A 15,936-nucleotide genomic window follows, 5' to 3' on the forward strand; every position below is an offset into this window, starting at 1 on the left:
TTAGGTAGTTGTCACCGTTGAGGGTGCACCCAATCACCTGGGCTCCTGTGCTGTCAGAAGACGCAAGTCGATAAACCGGCGGGACCTCCATGCTCCTTACTGAGCCGTCCCCTTCTTTCCTGTCCTTTGATGATCTAGAGTCTAGCCTTGGACTCTTCTCATCGTCGCTGACATCGGACATTTTGTTGCCGGAAAAATCAATTGGTCCAGGAGCACAATCGCTTTGATACCATGAGAATTATTGAAGAATCCAACTTAACTCCCATTGAATCAATTGACACAGTATATAGGCTGTGTAGTGTTACAAAAGAGGTAACTAATATCCTGTCATGAGCCTAATATCCAAGACTACCGAAAATGTCAAATACCAAATATACAGGTTCCTAATATACAATGGTGTCCTAATATACAATTGTACAATCTATAATAAAGTAACCTTCCAATAATATCAGTACCTTAAGATGAACATTGACTTTCATCCCAAGGGTCCTTGTAATAAAGGATCAAGTATTTTGGAAGACTTGTGGAAGGCCTATTGCGTCCTGTGCTTGTTCACAAGGACAACTGATTGTTCTTCAAGATTAAGATCCTCATTTATATCCCATTTCTATTCATCTTTCAGATAATCGGCAATCACAAAATATTAGCTAATAAGTTAATAAGACAATATCAAACAATAAAAAGGTAAACTAACAGTTAATAATTTGAACCCATATTACACAAACATGGATAATAATATTCCATTTTGAGGATGAACAAGAAACTTAGCTTTGAATGAACGTAATAAATCGGTGCAAGCCACTTTTGTGCCTTGCCATATGACCATTGTTTAATATTTGTTTGGAACGACTCTTTAGGGAAAAATAAAAAAAAAGAAGGCAAGAGAAGGTAAAACTGATCAATTGAAAGAAAGGAAAAAAGAGGGCAGTTGCTTCCTTATGCCATGCCACGCTGTCATCGGCTAATTAAATCGAGCGAGTTCATTAAAAAATTGTCACTTCGAATTCAATGGTGGAATAAAATGTGGTTCAACTTTGAAATGATATTTAGGGAATATCATCTTATCAAGTTAGTTGATCGAGCGACTCTTCGCTGGAGCGATCTGCAAACCTGGAAATCCAACTGACACTAAGGGAGGGCGCAAAGAAACTGTAGATTGTAGAGAAGCCGCAGAGATAGGCGAAATCGCAAAGAGATGAGAGGAAGAGGATGGGCGGTTGAGCGTGGGAAGGGGATGTAGAAAGAAGACAGCATTCCAGATTGTCTATCGTTGGTCGTAATGGACTGTATAAGTATATTCTTTGTATGGAATTAATTAAGAAAATGAGTTCAAATCTATCCGAAAAAAAAAGAGACTGTTGTAATTAAGTTTATAGACCTCTCTATGTAACAAAAGAAAAAAAAAGTGCCCATAAGTTAATACATCATAAGTTCCTCGATATGACAATTTGAATCCTTTCTTTTTGCAACTGCATCTTCTAGCAATATCGACAGTATCCCAAAATCATAACTTATATCGAATGATCGATTGATCTCGGGTTTTCATTATTGCACGGTTAAACAAAACAATTAGAAAAACTTATTCAAATATTTCCTGATGAGGGGAGTGATCAGTGTCTTGTATGCCTTCTCGGTTGGGTGGTAGCTGTCGAAGAACAAATAATCGGACAAATCTGTACACGTGTACGGCTCCAATTTGTTACACAGTATTGCCACCTCAATATTGCCCGTGCCACAGCACCCCTTGTCCGCATAAGCGAAGCCTGCACATTGATCATTTTATCCAAACAAGAATCATAATCGATTATGAAAATCGACATGGATTAAAGTGCGATGAATACAAAACGAACTATGAACCGTGATTAGAGAGTTACCGTGATCCATTGGATTCATAATGAGATCAAGAAGCGGCTTGTAGACATCGATGTAGACCATCTTGCTGTGGGGCAGCTGTTTGTTGAGGGAGTCAAGCTTGGAGGAGAGCATGGCGTTGAACGTCCGAGCGGCGTCATTGTAATCCTCCGCGCAGCCTCGAATTGTTCCCCCTGCCAATGTCCGCTGTGCCGGCACGCACCCAATCGGTGGTGCACTGAACACTGCAATCCTCCGTGCCCCGAGTGCATAGAGCTCCTAAAATGCATGTTTAAATCAAGAGTATGAAATGATCTAGGATTGAATGTATTGAGCTCCCCCAAATGGTGTCATTGATTATTTATTTTTACGTACCTTCAAGAAGCTTGAAGCAGATTCGACCATTAAGCCGGCATAGCCGGACACATCGTACTGGAATTTCCTGAAACGAGCTGTGAAGTACGTATTCGCAATGTCATCGCTCCCGGCTACAACTAGGTACAGGGTCTGGCCTAATATCGTGTTTGCCTTCTTCTCTCCGACGAATGCAGTCAGGTTCCCAATGTACTGCTTGAAAAGTTCTAGTTGATCTGTTAATGATAGCACGGACTGCCCAAACTGAGAAAGTTAGCATTGATTGATAGAAGCTGTTGTGGGATTCATAAGTGATGGACTGATTGAAGTGAAAGAGTGTGAAAAACATGAATTTTGCAATGGGCCGTGCTTCCACGGTCCGTCAGGTCTCGACTTGGTCCTTTGTGACCGGCGGATCAACTATTTGTGGCAAGATCTTCAGTGAAAATATTGATTCGAAAATCATAGAATATTGGGACGGGTCCATAAGTGGGCCGATATATGTGTCCAATTATGCATGTACGTACCACTATTTTGGAGGTCAAGGGGTCGTATCCCGTGCCCCCGGAAGCGAAGGTTACTCCCGTGGCGAGATCTTCCTTCTTCAGATTCGGATCTAGATATGCCGGGACGATATCCTTTATGCCCAATTCTGCGGCTGAAATCAGGAAAAACTTATGAAATTATCATTTGACAGGGTGTTTCTAAAATTAAATCAAGTACACGTATTTGCACTCTTCGAATATTTAATATTCAAGTTGGAAATTTGTTCTTATTAAATCAAATATTGAAAAGTGTTTTTCATAAGAAGCAAAAGAAATTTCCAAAATTTGTATGGAATGATTTGGTAAAATAACACTCTCCCTTTGAATTTCTCAAAAACCGCTGCATCCTAAGCTATCGACCACACAAACAGAAAGACAAACGTGTTCTAACGATTGTTGTAATTGATTATATATTTAGAAAAAGAGAGTAGGTTTCATTTTGAAATTAATGCCTTTTACTTTGCTATAAATTTTCTGTAATAAAAAAAAAAGTTTCCTCAGTTGTCAATGGGATGGTTTTCTTTAGTAGGGGAGCCGACTACGAAATTATGCTAGAGTATTGTCTTACCTGCAGAAAAAGAAATAGGTTAGAAATGAAACCTTATGTCTTTGACAAAAATTCCATGGATTTTTAACGATTCGTGACGAAAAGGAAAAATGTTTGTTCTACTATTTATTTGGTTTGGGAGTGTTGTATTGCTGATAAGAAACGCCACTTTAAGGTGATTTTGCTGATAAGAAAGTGTTGATTTCACGGGAATCTGAAAGTGTCTTGCATACATTATTTTAAAATTACTGCAATCAAAATAGATGGCTAATTATCCACCAAAAAAAAGAAAGATGGCTACTTAATGTATGCAACAAACTGAAATAATTTTAACAACTTATTATCATGTCGGAGAAAATTACATTTATAACTGTTTTTCATATTTCATCAATAGTAATGTCACTCATAATACTTATGATGTATCCCACCATACTCCCAATCAACACATTAAATAAGCTCCATTTTCTGGCCACCTAAACTTCGAAAATACAATTATATATATATATATATATATATATGACATAGATGTCTTGGGTTAATATTTGTTAACTTACATAGCCAGCCCTACTACTATATATTAGTTTATGCATATTAATTTCACTTCTCAGCCACTTAAAGACCACATCGAGAAAGACTTTGACAAATCCGACGATCAACTTTAGGAGATGGCGTGCGAGAGAAATTAGAAGTACCAAGGAAACTGGAAAAGGAACCAACTTTTTATATTTTCTCTCAAAAATCTATAACATTAATAGATCACTCCACGAAGTTGGGTTAGATTAAGTAATTCGGAACTTATTTCCCTTAATATAAGATCTCGAATTCGAATTTTATAAATGGAGAAAATTCATGTTTGGAGATCCCTTAATGATAAAGTGAATATAACCAACAAAAAAAAGGAGCAAAAAGAATAAGGAAACATGTCGACTTCACTCATAATTAATTTTGATTTCAGACAATCAACAAATTTTTGATTGTGTGGTAAGCGGCTCTAACTCTCATAAGAAGGAGAACACAACTTCGAGCCATAGTATCGCACTTATTGGGAGAAGGACTAGCTTTTACTACTTGATCCCAAAAATAGTGAAAGGAATGTCTCCACAATTTTATTTACCCAAAATTTTTTTTTTGATTTCATATATATATATATATATATATATTGTGTGTGCATGAGTGTGTGCCATGATAATATGGGACAAATTTTCGAAATTATTAGGGAAATCCAAAGGGATTCTCTAATGGCTTATGTATCTCAGCATATATATTTATCATTCTAATATTAATTGTTGATCATTAAGGTGAGTTTCCCACAATATTAATTGGTAATTGTCTAGCTCAGCCAAGCAAATCGATGTATAATAGACAGAAATATATTGATATATAAAAGATCAGTGAAGAAATTAAATGAAGAACCTATAAGATCGGACGGGATTTTGCCATCGCAAAACCGTCCGGTGGGAGTCCCGCCTTTGAAACGAATCCCGTAAGGTGCGAAGTTGCACTTGACGAGCGTCCTGAGCTGATTGTTGTTCCCTGCATCCACAATGGAGTCCCCAAACACAATCACTGCCGGCACTGTCTCGTTAGGGGGCAGCTTTACCAGTGCTAGGACTACTTCGATTGTCATCAAGAGGACGAAGACGACACGCAACATCGTCCGAACCATTGTGGCTGCTCTCCTTGATGAATTGAACTTTCTCTGTAATTAATTAAGCTGGCAATTAGGGATATATACGAGATAGAGAGAGATAGAATTAGGGAGATTGAATCCCCCCGTCTTCTTTATGCCACTCTTATATATAGGGGAGACAGAGAGTGATTTAACGCAAGGTCCATATACTGTCTGATAGAGAGAAGCTGTGGTGGGTAATGAAATACTGCTGATTATTGTTAATTTATTAATCCCTCAAAAGTAAAATATTGGCTCGACATGCATGCAGTCTATCTACGTATGCATGCAATTCTTAGCACACGTTTTTCCCTTTCTTGTAGATTCATTTTGTTAAAAATTAAATCAGAAGTAGGTTAAGTGCAACCATGTTTGCTCTTATTCTGGAGTCGAGAGGCTCCGACCAACTCCAAGTTAAGGTTGTGCAAATTGATCCATAGGAGACATTCTCTTACACGATTTAATTTTTTTTTACAGTAACATTAACTTGGGTCTCTTTTTTTTTTTTAATGCGATAACTCGGGTCTTTAGTACTAAGGAAAATGCATGCACAGGGAGGTATTTCAAGGACTAGTACGATACGTGTAGTCAATCATGTTAATAGGTCGAAACTTGTAAGAGTTCATTGAAAAATTAGAGTAAACTTTAACTCAAATTGGAAAGTTAAGGTAATAGAAAAGTGAGTTATAAACCTTTATCATATATTCCGGTTGATTAAATTTAAACTAATTGCTATTCACTCCGAAAAAAAATTTAAACTAATTTCTTCATGAGGTTGCAGCAATTAAACAAAAAAATAAGTTAAACAAATAGTCATTTTCTTAATTAACACATAATGTATGCATGGCAGGTGCCAGGAGGTAGCTACTAGCTAGGAAAGGTCCACAAGAATCAATCTGCGAATTGACAAGGATTCATTTTTTGGGGATGATTTATTAAGCAGATAAAAAAAATTGGGAAAAACTTTTGTTTTTGTTCATCGAATTATTTTATTTACTTATTTATCCAAAATTTACTTATTGATTCCAGTAAGTCAAATTTCATGCTCAGAACAAGGGCTCAATGATTAAGGCATCTCTCCACGATATATATAATTTGATGACGATTAATATAATTTACATATCGAATTTCATGCTCAGAACATTTGATGACAATTTATATAATTTACTTGCTTATGTGTCCCATTTGATATGGTCTTATTCTATCCTATGATTCCCATCCCATATATGTGTACTACTGAAAAAGATATATTCGAATCAATTTGCATTTTCATATATATACAGTTTCAAGTGAACACATCAAATTTGTTTTGTTTTTGTGAAGTATATGTACGGGGCAACTTACCCGTAAACATCATTTAATTTCCGGTCTCTCGGTTCATAGTGAATGCATCCAATGATTAAAAAAGTCTCACAGTTGCAGATAAAAAGTATCGCCGAAACATCACCAATTACGTGATTTACTTGTTGACTAGCTAACATATATATATTCTCCTCGGTATATATGTTGGCTTGACAAACATTAGTATCCAATTGGGTATGTTGAAGTTTGAAACAAGGTTTAAGGAAGTTTGAAGAAGAGTGAGGACTACTTCATGAAAGTTGGTGGGCTACCCCTCTCCGCATCATTTATCGTCAATTCTGATATCTTTGTCGCTACTAAATCAGGAAAACAAAGAAAACAATAATTAAGGGAAGAAATTGTAGGAAAAAAATTATTAAAAATTAAACTAGTACACATAGCATGCAATTTGAGCGCGCATGTTTTCCATTCCCCTGAAGCCAGCTCGGGACCAAGGTCTGGGGTCGTTAAACAACCAGAAAGACTCACGAGAAGAATTAATTATTTATCTATTCTATAATCTATAATAATAATAATAATATTAATATTAATATAACATATATAAAAGTGTGAAACTCACAAAAGTATTTCTCGATTTTTGAAATTTCAATTTTGCCCTTCAATGTACATTGACATATTTTAAAATGTCTATTTTGCCCTTTCAATATACTTGGACGAATTATAGTTGTTTTTGCACCTTAATTATTATAACCAAAATGTCTCTTCAAGCAGTATCTATTTGTAAATATATCTTTTAAGGCTCTTCCTAATTCAATAGTATAATTTTATTCTTTGAAATTCAACCAATGTTTCTCCATATTTCAAAGTACTGAATTCACTCTTCGAGGTTTGTGGTGATTTATGTTATTTTTATTTATTATATTTGGTAATTCAAAATTAAGTGTCTGTGGGAAGGTATTTATAGAAAGACCTAACTCTTAGATTATTAGAGATAAGTCTCTTTAATTGTAGAAATTCATGCACTTTAATTGTAAGGATGTGCATTCATTTTGGGATTGAATGTGTTTATTTATTGTAATGCACGATTGTAGTGTTTCACTAATATAAATACCTATTTCCTCTCTTTTTTACAATATTTAAAAAATTCTCTTAGATTCCAACTATTCTCTCTCCCCCCTATCTCCCAAAGTCCTTACAAAATATTCCAAGATCCAAAACTCATTTCTATTCCAAAATTTTTCAAGAGAAGTCAAAGAGATTTTCGAGTTTTTCGGATTTTCTATTTGATTGCACATTAAAAGATCCCTAGTGGTTCATTGTATCTTGAGAGTAGGACATCATCACGCTATTACTCCGAGATAACGGTGGAAATCTACTTTGAAGTAAGCGCCTTCTATAACATGTCTCGAAGCGGTTCTGCATACAAAACTTTTCCTCCTTTTTCATAATTATTGCTTGTATGTGTTCTTCGTGTTTTGTTTGCTTTCGTATATAGGGTTCCAGCATAATAAGCCCTTCCTTATTCCTCTCCGTATTGATGGTCTTTTCATGCAATTTTATTAATTTCCATTCTAATATTGTGTTGCTATGATGATAAATATCTATTGTCAAAAATATTTATATTTGAAGGAAAATTTTCCAATAAATATAATTCTTTACATAAAATTTGAAGGACATATAGAGATTAGGTTTAACCTCTATCCCTGCGTATTAAGTTAATTTTTTAATGTTTAATTACATAAAAAAATAAAAATCTCACGTGCAACGCACATGAATATTTACTGGTAATTAGAAGAAGGCGGAGGAAGAAGACAAAGAAGAACAAAATAAACATGAAGATATTTTCCTTGAAATTGCACACCACTAGCCATTCAATTAGCAGGCCAATACAATAACTGTCGAAAGATTTGTTTGTCATGATGGATCGCATATATATATATATATATATATATATAATTTAGTGATTATTGATATGAGCGCAATCACTAACAAAATTACTTTTATTTACCAATTAATTTGGTCGTGTAAAAGTGTTAGGACCTCGAAAATCGGGCCTTGATCACGAGCAATCCACATGTGAGTTGATGACGATTAATCCACTTTCTCCAATCACAACCACCTGCAAAAGGGGAGATTGGGAGTGGTGTCCCAATTTTCGTCCCCGATGCTCAAGTTGGATTGAGTCTTATGTGTAAGGGAAATAACGTCCAAAGTGCCCAAATAAACCTAACATGAAGCATGAATATCATATTTATAGAAGAGTTAGGGATAAATTATGTTATCACCTTGAGAGATTCTCGATATATTTACCTCATATAAATATGGGAAGGTAGGGGGGGTGCTTAGTCTGACTGCTAAGCAACCCATCAAATCCCATTTGGTTTCGCGGAATATTGCTTTGGCTTCGTAGGCCCAGTTGGGTTAAGCCTAAAACCAATTCCCAGCATAAAGTGTGCATTAGGCTTTGGGATGCACTAATTAACAGTCACTTAGATTAACCATGAAACTTCCTAATAGATATTGGCTTTGACACGAGAAAGAAAATCATTCGGCACATATATATGCTTGAGATCCTCTCAATGACCTGTCTAGGATGTCATCGATCTGGAGATCAAATTGTCAGGATGGCTCTGGAACGACATTTGAGAAGGTAGCAACTGGAGGAGATGTGTTATAACAGGCCATGAGAAAGACGGTCATAGGTAGTAAAATCTTCAAGAAAGCTCTCTAAACTCCTAGTAAAGATGCTAGTGGCTTTCGAAGTCCAATCACATATGAAACGGTATATCCAAGCACAGTAAAAGATATTTGAGACCACCACTCTAAACACAAGAAGCAGTGACAATCCAATGAAAATCATCCGAGTGTCATCTCAGTAGTAGTAAGAACCACGAGTTCGTCAATTCAAAAGGTGCTAGCTAACAATGAGGTTATTGACTTTATATATAAATCTCAGATCTCTCTCATGTGCAAATGCAACCGATATGAAATTTGCGGGGTGGGATAAACTCTCGTCTATTTTTGCCCCAAAGTCCTCGCTGGGCTTTTGGTCTGAATCCAAAATATAACTCCAACGGATTTGGACTCATAGTAACTCCCATAACGCCTATCCGCAATCTCGCATGGTTGCGGGCCAGAGTTGCGGGATAAAAATCTAAAAATCTGGATGAAGGTATTAGTCCAAGAAGTTGCCGACATTTTTATGCTTTTAAAAGGGTAAGAGAACTGAAGACTGAAGAGAATTAAATGAGATCGGATGGGGAAGCGACGAACTAAATGGATTTTTGAAGAGACATCTGAAAAAAGAGAGTAGGGTTTTCGTTCAGTGGTGTTCAGTCAGTAGAGAGTCTTGAGGTTAGCTTTTAGGCCAGTGGGTGTTTTTATGTTGGGTCAGTGTAAACTCCCCAAAGATTCCTACAGGAGTCCCGAGGTTAGTTCTTGAACCCAAACCCAATGGCCTAAAGGCGAAAATTCTTGTTTTTTTTTTTGGGAAAAAATGAAAATAAAAATTTGAAACCAATATTAGAGAAAAGGAAAAGAAATGCATGCCTCTGTAAATTGATCAAAGAACACAAAACGCTTTAGCTAGCTAGCACTCTAATTCAAGATGCCATTGCTGCTGAATGCCCAAAAATAGATTGCATAAGATGAGCAACAATATGGAATTTAATTAATGGCTTTGAAAATAAGTCATTAATAAGTTGGGATCTGGTAAAGAGTCTAAGCGCCTGAATAAAGTTGCTATAAGTTGTAAAATCATCGTTCACCCCGTATCCACTGCATGAGAAGTTATTGCGTGATCCTACCTCGCCACGTGGCGTGAGGAAGTACCAATTGAAATGCATGAAACTAGAGATTTGGTACTAATCACTCGAATAATTGCTATAATTATTCTTCATTAAAAAATTCTTATTGGTTCTTCCTCACCACGTCATTTGAGGTAGGATCATCTAAAATTTTCTCCCACTGCATGATCTAACAAAAAATCCCATGTCTCCCTCTCAATTTGAACAAATGTGCATCGAATGGCATCGTCACAAAGTTAAGAAGAGAGGGAACACCATGCCCTTGACGGTTCATCAATTGGAGTTATGCTCGTTTGGTTATGCGACCTTAAAGTCGTCGCATAATTACTCCAAAGTCACTGTTCATTTCTCTTGACTTCAAATTTTAACATCTTCCAAACGGCGTAAACTATGCGTAAATTTTTAGACAAAACCTATCCGGAAACACTTCTCCACAAGAGCATAGAACTGATTGTATGAGAGCGAAAATGAGAGGGAAAAGATAATGACGTTAATATGTATACACTAGTCCTGTAACACGCGCATTGCACGGATTTATTCTTAGTAGTAATTATTAACATTTTATAATTTTCAATGACAATAAATAATTTCAAAAAATAATATTAATACATTAGTTTAATTCTAAATAGTTTAACGATAATTTTGCTAATAATTCTCTTATTTAAAGTTTATTAAGTATTTCTTTCGTTGACATTATGTAAATTCCCTAAGTGTATGTATACAAGTTTGATCTTATAAAATTATTTTTTGAGAATAATATTTTTATAATTTTAATTTCAATTTTTTTTATACTTTTTATGTGAACCTAATTTTGTGGAATTAGTGCCTTGTGTTATTTTTTTGAAAAAAAAATTCTTTATATAGGTAACTAATTATTTTATTTAATATGCATTATATATTTATTTTATTATCAGTAGAATTAAAAAAATATGTGAAAAATACATTGCTTTTAGTATATACACAAGATCGTTATTTTTAAACATAAAATTTTATTTTTAATATTCTTGTAAGTTTATATAATTAGTTTGTTGTCATAATCTACATATGTGCTTAATTAAATATTTTTTAGTATAAATTACTATTATTATAATACTTATTTACTTATTTAATATTCACTTACATATTTATTTATTGTATTAAAATGAATATTTCATTCATAATATAATTTTTTGGGAGAATTTTATAATATAAATAATTTTATTGTGTGTAGTTAATATTATGATATAAATATAAAATGACTATTCTAACCCTATTTAATATAATCCTATTTAATACAAAATGCACTTTGTTTACTATATAGATAGACATATTTGTTTATTAGACCTTTTATTTATATATTTATAAAGAATTTAAATATAATTGTTGTGTTAGTGAACATTTATTACAAAAAGTAGTCGATTTTATTATATATTTTGATAATGATGATGATTGTTTGACCCTAAATTTGTAGAATTAATGTCTTGTGTATATGTAACTAATTATTTTATTTAATATGCGTTGTATATTTAACTTATTGTCAATATAATACGAAAAAATATTAAAGACATTAATTTGCATATTGTTTGAAATAGTGTTATTCAAAATATTTAGTTTCACATTTTTTTTGTTTAATTTTCTAGTAAATGTATATAATTAGTGCATTGCAATATATTTATATGATTAAATAAGTGTTTTCGAGTATATACTATTGTAATATCTATTTACAAATATGTTCATTAAATCATTTATTATTTTATGAAGTATTAAGTACAATAATTGTATTTAGTGATACCATTTCTTACACAAATTTATTTCATGTATTCGCTTTATATAGGTTTTATATAAACTTAACCTTTTTCATTTTCTAAAAGATAATCTCAATATATTTCTTGTAGTAATATCTTTTATATTATTGTAAATTCATAGATGCAGGGGCTTTGTGCTTTTTATAACTGTATATATGTGAATTAAGAGTAAATAAGCAATTTGGTCCCGGACTTACGAGTGTTATGTCAATTGTGTCCCTAATAGATATTTTGCATCAATTTGGTCCTTGAGTTTGCCAATTTGCATCAAATTTGTCCTTCTTATATCAGTTAGGTCCCTCAATGAAGAAAATCACATCAATGAAGTCCTCAAGGGTATGCGTTGCATTGAATAGGTCCCAAGTTACATCAATGAAGTCCTTATGCCTTGTAGTCAAGATGTTGGGCAAACGGTGTGTAATAGTTGTTAAGTAGTCATGGATCTAACAGTTCTGATAGATGATCTAAGTTGGACTACTTTAGTTTTGTAGGTCCTTGACATGCATTTCTGCAAAAATTGGGATTAATTATCAATGTTCTTCTTGCCACTGCTGCCCCTATGCACTAGATTACCACCTTCGATGCCCATCGAGACATGTTACCAGCTATATTGGAGCCAAAGAAACCAAATCCAACCTCACAAAGGCTAGATATGGCCTCTCCGGGCCGATCTAGCTTTAGGAGAAGTTAGAGCTTTTCGAACAACTCGCAAACATGGTCAATCACCCTAGGGATCGAGAGCCTGGATCTGGGTTCGCGCTGGGGTTTTACTAGACCCAAATTGTCTATTATGATATTGATATATTAATTATCTCAAAATCATGCTTTTTGCCAAAATTAACTGGATGACACATATAACTATAGGATACCAAATATTGATAGATTTTACCAAAGTACTTAAAGAATTATCTTAGATACCATCACCAAAAGTATAAACATGTGTTGTTAAACTGTTACAAAAACTTTACCAACGTTGATCTTTTTTTGGACAATCACCACAATTATGGCCTTTTTGCTTGCATAAAGTCATTTTTTGCTAACATATGAATTATATGATTACATGTAAATATTATGTTTCTTAAGTAAAAAATTTTCCAGGTGCAAACATATAATATACGCACTTAAACAGAGATAGATAGTTAGTTGAATGTCCTTTTGATAGATTTGAGAAGTGATTTCTTTTAAGAAAGCAGAAGCTAAATTTACGTAGTTAGCAGAATCTATTAAATAAATTTAGTTTCACTTTCTCAGTTTTTAGGATTGAGAAGAAGATAAGCATACAGAAAAGAATAATATAATAATATTTAACTCAATTAAAGATAAAAATTAACAATAAATAAGTAAAAGGTCCACTTTGGTAAATAGTTTGTGAGAAGGGTCATTTTTGGTAAATAACTCCTAGAAATGACATAGAATTTCTTGAAATTGATGATTAAGAATAGTAATAATAATATGGTCGGTGTTTCATCTTCTAATTGCTTGATCAAATGGTCGGAAAACGGGGTTTGAATCGAAGAAACTTGGGGAGTCTATTAAGAACAATATCATGATTTATGAAACTAATTTATTGGGTGGTAAAATTCAGGTAATAGTGGTTTCGATCGAGCCTTCACTAGTCTTACTTATATTTTTTGAGAGATTTTCACCCAGTATTTTTCTTTTAGTCAGTTTAGTAGTTCCAAAACCATTATACTTACTCTTGCAATTGAATTGAGCTTTTTTTTTGTTCTTGTAACCTTCTGAATAATAAAAATAATTATTATTAGTACTAAGAACAAGGGTGTAAAAGTGTGCAAAGCTTTGGTCCCCTATCTTACCTCAACTCTGGTACATATGTTCTTCGAGTTCTAGGTGAGATGTAGGAGATAGACGGAAGCAATATGTAGGTGAATGAATGCCGTTCTTAATTTCAATTTCATGGCAAGAAAATATTACCTTGAATATCCGCGAATCTCAAATAATCTTATTCATTTACTCATAACACAAAAAAAATAATCTTAATGGACTTTGGTGGTGTACAACCATTTGAGTTTTGCAAATTTATTGTCAAAATATTAAAATTCAGGTTTGCGATTAAACACAAAAAATTCCGTGACACAAAAACATAGCTCATTTTAAAAACATATCTCATTTTAACTACTATATATCCATCTTTCACAAATCCTGGCCGTTGCCTTTTTCATTCACAAAGTTTTGCTTAATTAGGTATTTTACCTGAGGGAAAATGGGTGGATAGATTCCGTTTTCTGAATAAAATTTCAATTCAGACCCTGTTCTTTTTCGAACCAATTTTTTCAGCATAAAAGACCATCCAAAAACGGGGATAAAAAAATGACCTCCACTATTTTGGTTTTCCCGAAGGTGAATTTATCTAAAATGGCTCATGTTTTACCCGTTTTGTCAAATCTATCATATGTTTTTTTTAGTCAAATCTATCATATGGTTTACTTTTTTTATAAAATCTATCCCGGCGTTATCTTTTCCGTCAACATCTAACGGCCGTACTAACGTGGCATCCACGTCATGTGGCAAGTGTGGCCCACTATCCCTCCACGTGCCACGTCAGCACGGACATTAGATGTCGACGGAAAAGATAACGTCGGGATAGATTTGATGCAAAAAGTAAAGCATGTGATATATCTGACAAAAAAAGTATATGATAGATTTAACAAAATGGGTAAACTATAGGTCATTTGGGGTAAAAACCCCTTTCCCGAATGGTTTTTCCGGACCACGAATACAATCAATGAATATTTTACACCTTTACATTTAATTATCTAAATATTCTCATTATACATAAACAAAAGGGTAAAATGCAAAGACCTCCCCTGAGATTTAGTAAAATTACGCTCAACCCCATTTTTTTGAAACATATGCACTTAACCCTAGTTTACCGGTTCGACCAAATTTATATCTTTTGTAAAAATAACAAATTAAGTCATAAGTATTGAATTTCTTTTTTTAAGGCCCTACAATTATTTATTATTGAATAAAGCCGCCAAATTACATAAAATTTTCGGATAAAGACTTTTATATATTTTAAATATTTTCTTTAGTTTAAAAAATTAAAAAGAATGTGAAATAGTTCTAAGAAAAACAAGAAATTGAATGCATCAAACGAATAAGAGAAATAAAGGAGGAAAGGGCAGTGGTGGTGGCATTGAAGGGATCGAAGACGTTGTCAAGCGTGGGTAGGAGTGATCGGTTCCAAGTACCCTATATTTTTCACGATACCCAGACCCTATCCTGTAAGGGACATGTTCCAAAATTTTAGAACCGGACCCTACCCTGTTGAATCTTGGAACCAGAACCTACCCGGAACCTGTACTATACCACAGGTTCCGGATACCCTGTTGTAACCTATAAATTTTTTTGTTTCGCTAAATAAAACCGAAAATGTCACATATATAATTAGTAATCACGCCAAATAATATATCAACATAGATTTAGATTAATCCACAAATATATATATATATATATATATATATATATGTCTCATCAATTCATCAACAAAATTAAAAATCCATAATACGATCCCATACAACAAAATGCCTCTGTTCTGATTCATTAGAGGAGGCAGTAAATTTACTCTTTCATCTTTTTTATTTTAATAAATAACTGGTTCCGGGTACCCTGTAGGAAGGAACCAGAATCGATTTTCACCGGTTCTTAATTTTAATACCCGGAACCTATCATATTTTCAATACGAGCTACTCAGACCCTAACCTAACGGGTAGGTTCTGACCGGTTCCAGGTATACTCGGTACCCGTGCACACCCCTAAGCGTGGCCATGGCCCATACAACGCTATCGGGGCTTTTGCTCTCTCTCTCGTCAACTTTTTTTCTGTTTATTTTTCAATTTTTTCATGTGTCACGTTAAGGATTTTTTTTTATAAAATTAGAAGGGCCTTTTATGAAGTGGTGCCCTTATTAAGTAATAAATAATACCATGGCCTTAAGAAGAGGGAACCAAAATGTTATGACCTAATTGTTATTTTTTGCAAAAAATAAAAATTGGTCAAACCGGTCAAGTGGAGTGAAGTGCATATTTTTCAAACAAATGGGGTTGAGTGCCAT

The 15,936-nt window shown here is 34.0% G+C and overlaps 1 protein-coding gene across 1 annotated transcript; it reads right to left on the reverse strand.

Moving 5' to 3' along the window:
• Nucleotides 1–1,336: 1,336 nt before the first annotated feature.
• Nucleotides 1,337–5,069, reverse strand: LOC116213515 (GDSL esterase/lipase EXL3-like). Its single transcript, XM_031548496.1, has 5 exons — nucleotides 4,711–5,069; nucleotides 2,733–2,863; nucleotides 2,227–2,460; nucleotides 1,875–2,130; nucleotides 1,337–1,763 (listed from the first exon to the last, which is right to left on the reverse strand). The coding sequence occupies exons 1-5, from the start codon at nucleotides 4,961–4,963 to the stop codon at nucleotides 1,570–1,572; spliced, it is 1,068 nt and encodes a 355-aa protein (XP_031404356.1). The 5' UTR covers nucleotides 4,964–5,069; the 3' UTR covers nucleotides 1,337–1,569.
• Nucleotides 5,070–15,936: the final 10,867 nt, after the last annotated feature.

The sequence above is a fragment of the Punica granatum genome, chromosome 7 (assembly GCF_007655135.1).
Source record: "Punica granatum isolate Tunisia-2019 chromosome 7, ASM765513v2, whole genome shotgun sequence".
Lineage (NCBI taxonomy): Eukaryota > Viridiplantae > Streptophyta > Magnoliopsida > Myrtales > Lythraceae > Punica > Punica granatum.

Excerpts from the sequence above, each read along its gene's own strand:
- LOC116213515 (XM_031548496.1), bottom strand. The coding sequence starts at position 4,963 with ATGGTTCGGACGATGTTGCGTGTCGTCTTCGTCCTCTTGATGACAATC. Across the intron at positions 2,461-2,732 it reads CCTTGACCTCCAAAATAGTG|TCCGTGCTATCATTAACAGA; the intron begins GTACGTACATGC and ends CAGTTTGGGCAG. Across the intron at positions 1,764-1,874 it reads TATGAATCCAATGGATCACG|GCTTCGCTTATGCGGACAAG; the intron begins GTAACTCTCTAA and ends ATCAATGTGCAG.